The 3,339-nt window shown below is 61.2% G+C and overlaps 1 protein-coding gene across 1 annotated transcript in view; it reads left to right on the forward strand.

The window, feature by feature from the left end:
- Nucleotides 1-2,053: 2,053 nt before the first annotated feature.
- NEFL (neurofilament light) overlaps nt 2,054-3,339 on the forward strand; it is a 5,555-nt gene continuing 4,269 nt past the window's right edge. The window contains exon 1 of the mRNA XM_008070450.2: nt 2,054-3,286. Coding sequence (XP_008068641.1) covers nt 2,240-3,286 — 1,047 coding nt within the window. The 5' untranslated portion in view covers nt 2,054-2,239. The remainder of the gene's footprint in view (nt 3,287-3,339) is intronic.

Raw genomic sequence — 3,339 nt, forward strand, 5'->3', positions numbered from 1 at the left:
ATGGACTTCAGATCTCCAAGGGTGACCTGAAACTCCTGGGAAAGAGAGCTTGCAGGAAGGAAATCCATCCATGAATACCTGCCAGTGTGGAGTATATGTGGACTCAGGGCTCACCCGGTTTGACAAAAAACGTGGTTGACATAAAGCAGGCTAACGACAAATCTGTTCTGCCATTTTTCACCCACATAGGGGGGATCCGGAGGGAGCAGCTACAGGGTTTCTCCCAGTTTCCGCTCCACTCCCCCCGCCCCCCAAGCCTCTCCCACTGCTGGATTTAATGAAAGAGAAGACCAAGGAGATAGGTAGGCTATTAAAAGTCACCAGAATAAGTACTCTACCATGTCTGCCAGGGGCAATCAATATCCAGGACAGCCTAATGTACCTGAGGCTTGAAATCCTAGAGTGTTTGGACATGGATGGACCTCTGAGATCACTTAGACTTGACGGATTGAAACGGACAGTATCAGTGTTTCTGTATTTGCGTGACTTGAGACAAGAGAGGATGTTTAGAAACCCGATAACAAGTTCTCCGCCGCAGTCTTTCTCCCTACCACGAAGGTGGTGGGGTATCAAATCATGGGATTTTTTGCGGGGGAGGGAGGGGTCGGTAAGGACCCCAAAGGCTAAGCCTCACCCTACCCTCTTCCCGGGAGCCCCGGGCAGTATCTCCGGACGCGGCGGCGATGCAGCTCCAAGAACTTCACCCTCTGAGTATCTCAGGGGAAGCCATGCCAGCTTCTCTATTTGAAAAGTTGCCATGCTTCCCCTTAGTTTGCGTCTTAAAAAAAAAAAAAAAAATCAGTAAGTTGCAGTCAAATGTTGTGAGCTATACAGTTAAAGCAAAAACTGAACGCTCGCATAGAAAATTTAAGTATTTTGCGTCGGTTTCTGCGATCCCTGGGTGAAACCGGCTGGACGCCTGTCACAAAGCGCGTGAAAAGCTCTGCAAACCGCAGGGCTGTCTCCACGTGCCGTAGGGCGCGCGCCCCGTTTTAGGTATCTGGGCGCTTGCCCAAAGGACATCCCCGGGCTCCGGGCTGCATCTGGTATCTAGTTATTGCAGGGAATCGGGCGAAGAGTCATGCTGCTACTCTCTATCCGCCTCCGAACGAGAGGTCGAGTACCGCGCTCTCCTCCCCGGGGACCACACCCGGCGCTCCGGGCGGCCGCAGCGGCTTCCCTGAAAATCAGCCACCTGCCTGGCTGGTGGAGATCATCAGGTTACACAGGTGTCAGCGGAGGGAAGGGGCCTTTCGGTGTGCTGGGGGTTAGCGGGATCAAGCAGGAATTTGGCGTGGAGAGGATCCGGGCAGCCTGAAGTGCCCCGCTGCAGAGCGCGCGGCTGCCGGGCGAGTCGGTGCCCTCGCGTTTAGTTTCCAACTCATTCTCCACCTACACCCTGCAACACACCCAAAGCATTCGAGGCTTCGTTCTCCAGAAAGAAGAGAAAAATCGAGGAACGCTAACAGGCTGGTTAACAGCTCCAAAGGTTTACAGATGCCAAAACACCTGCTGTGCAGCAGAGTGGGGGATGGGGAGGTGGAGGGGGGTGTGGGGGGGGGGGGCGCATCCCCTAGGTGTTGAGAAGCCGAGCATGAAAGCAAAAGAAAAACAACCAGGGGACGAGGGAGCAGAATTAAAGAAAGTGCCAGAAAAAGCCACAAAGAAACGTACAACTCTTCTCCATGTCTGCCGCATACGCGCGCGTGGAGCCTATTATTGTGCATGCCAGATGCCCCAGGGACGCCGTCACCAAGAACACCAAGGGGGGGAGACCAAGGAGGAAGAGGCGAGTTGGGGGACAGGGTGTCTGCGAGGCACCGGAATATGGAAAACTCGCGTGTCGGTAGGGAGTGGGAGCCTGTTCTTGGGGACACGTGAGGATCCAAGGGACGCGGGGTCCGGGCCCAAGCAGGATGGGAGCGGGCGAGTGGGCGCGTAGAGGAGAAACGAGCGAGGGGCGCGGGGTCCCCGAGGAAGCCGGGGCCTCGGAGAAAGGCGGAGGGGACGGGCGCCGCCCCTCCCCGGCCCCCGCCTTCCCGTTTGCGCAGAATCCTCGCCCGGCTGCGGCAGCGCTGCCCCCCCGGCCGGCGCGCCGCCGTCGATCGCGGCTGCGTCAGGAGCCTCCCGGCGTATAAGTAGGGGTGGCAGGACGGCGCCGAGCCGCACACAGCCCTCCGCCCTCCCCTCGCCCGCTCTCCCCCGCCGTCCTCTCTCCAGGCCCCCGCCGGCCGCCGCCATGAGCTCCTTCGGCTACGAGCCGTACTACTCGACCTCCTACAAGCGGCGCTACGTGGAGGCGCCCCGGGTGCACATCCCCGGCGTGCGCAGCGGCTACAGCACCGCGCGCTCCGCTTACTCCAGCTACTCGGCGCCCGCGTCCTCCTCGCTGTCCGTGCGCCGCAGCTACTCGTCCAGCTCCGGCTCTCTGATGCCCAGCCTGGAGAACCTCGACCTGAGCCAGGTGGCCGCCATCAGCAACGACCTCAAGTCGATCCGCACGCAGGAGAAGGCGCAGCTCCAGGACCTCAACGATCGCTTCGCCAGCTTCATCGAGCGCGTGCACGAGCTGGAGCAGCAGAACAAGGTCCTGGAGGCCGAGCTGCTCGTGCTGCGCCAGAAGCACTCGGAGCCGTCCCGGTTCCGGGCGCTGTACGAGCAGGAGATCCGCGACCTGCGCCTGGCGGCCGAGGACGCCACCACCGAGAAGCAGGCGCTGCAGGGCGAGCGCGAAGGGCTGGAGGAGACGCTGCGCAACCTGCAGGCGCGCTACGAAGAGGAGGTGCTGAGCCGCGAGGACGCCGAGGGCCGGCTCATGGAGGCGCGCAAAGGCGCCGACGAGGCCGCGCTCGCCCGCGCCGAGCTCGAGAAGCGCATCGATAGCCTGATGGACGAGATCGCCTTCCTGAAGAAAGTGCACGAGGAGGAGATCGCCGAGCTGCAGGCGCAGATCCAGTACGCGCAGATCTCCGTGGAGATGGACGTGTCCACCAAGCCCGACCTCTCCGCCGCGCTCAAGGACATCCGCGCGCAGTACGAGAAGCTGGCCGCCAAGAACATGCAGAACGCCGAAGAGTGGTTCAAGAGCCGCTTCACGGTGCTGACCGAGAGCGCCGCCAAGAACACCGACGCCGTGCGCGCCGCCAAGGACGAGGTGTCGGAGAGCCGCCGCCTGCTCAAGGCCAAGACCCTGGAGATCGAAGCCTGCCGGGGCATGAACGAAGCGCTGGAGAAGCAGCTGCAGGAGCTGGAAGACAAGCAGAACGCCGACATCAGTGCTATGCAGGTGCGACCCCGCCCCTCCCCTCCGCGAAATACCGGGGCGCGGGCGCACGGAGT

Source organism: Carlito syrichta, unplaced genomic scaffold, assembly GCF_000164805.1.
Source record: "Carlito syrichta isolate Samal-C Ts95f unplaced genomic scaffold, Tarsius_syrichta-2.0.1 Scaffold313429, whole genome shotgun sequence".
NCBI lineage: Eukaryota > Metazoa > Chordata > Mammalia > Primates > Tarsiidae > Carlito > Carlito syrichta.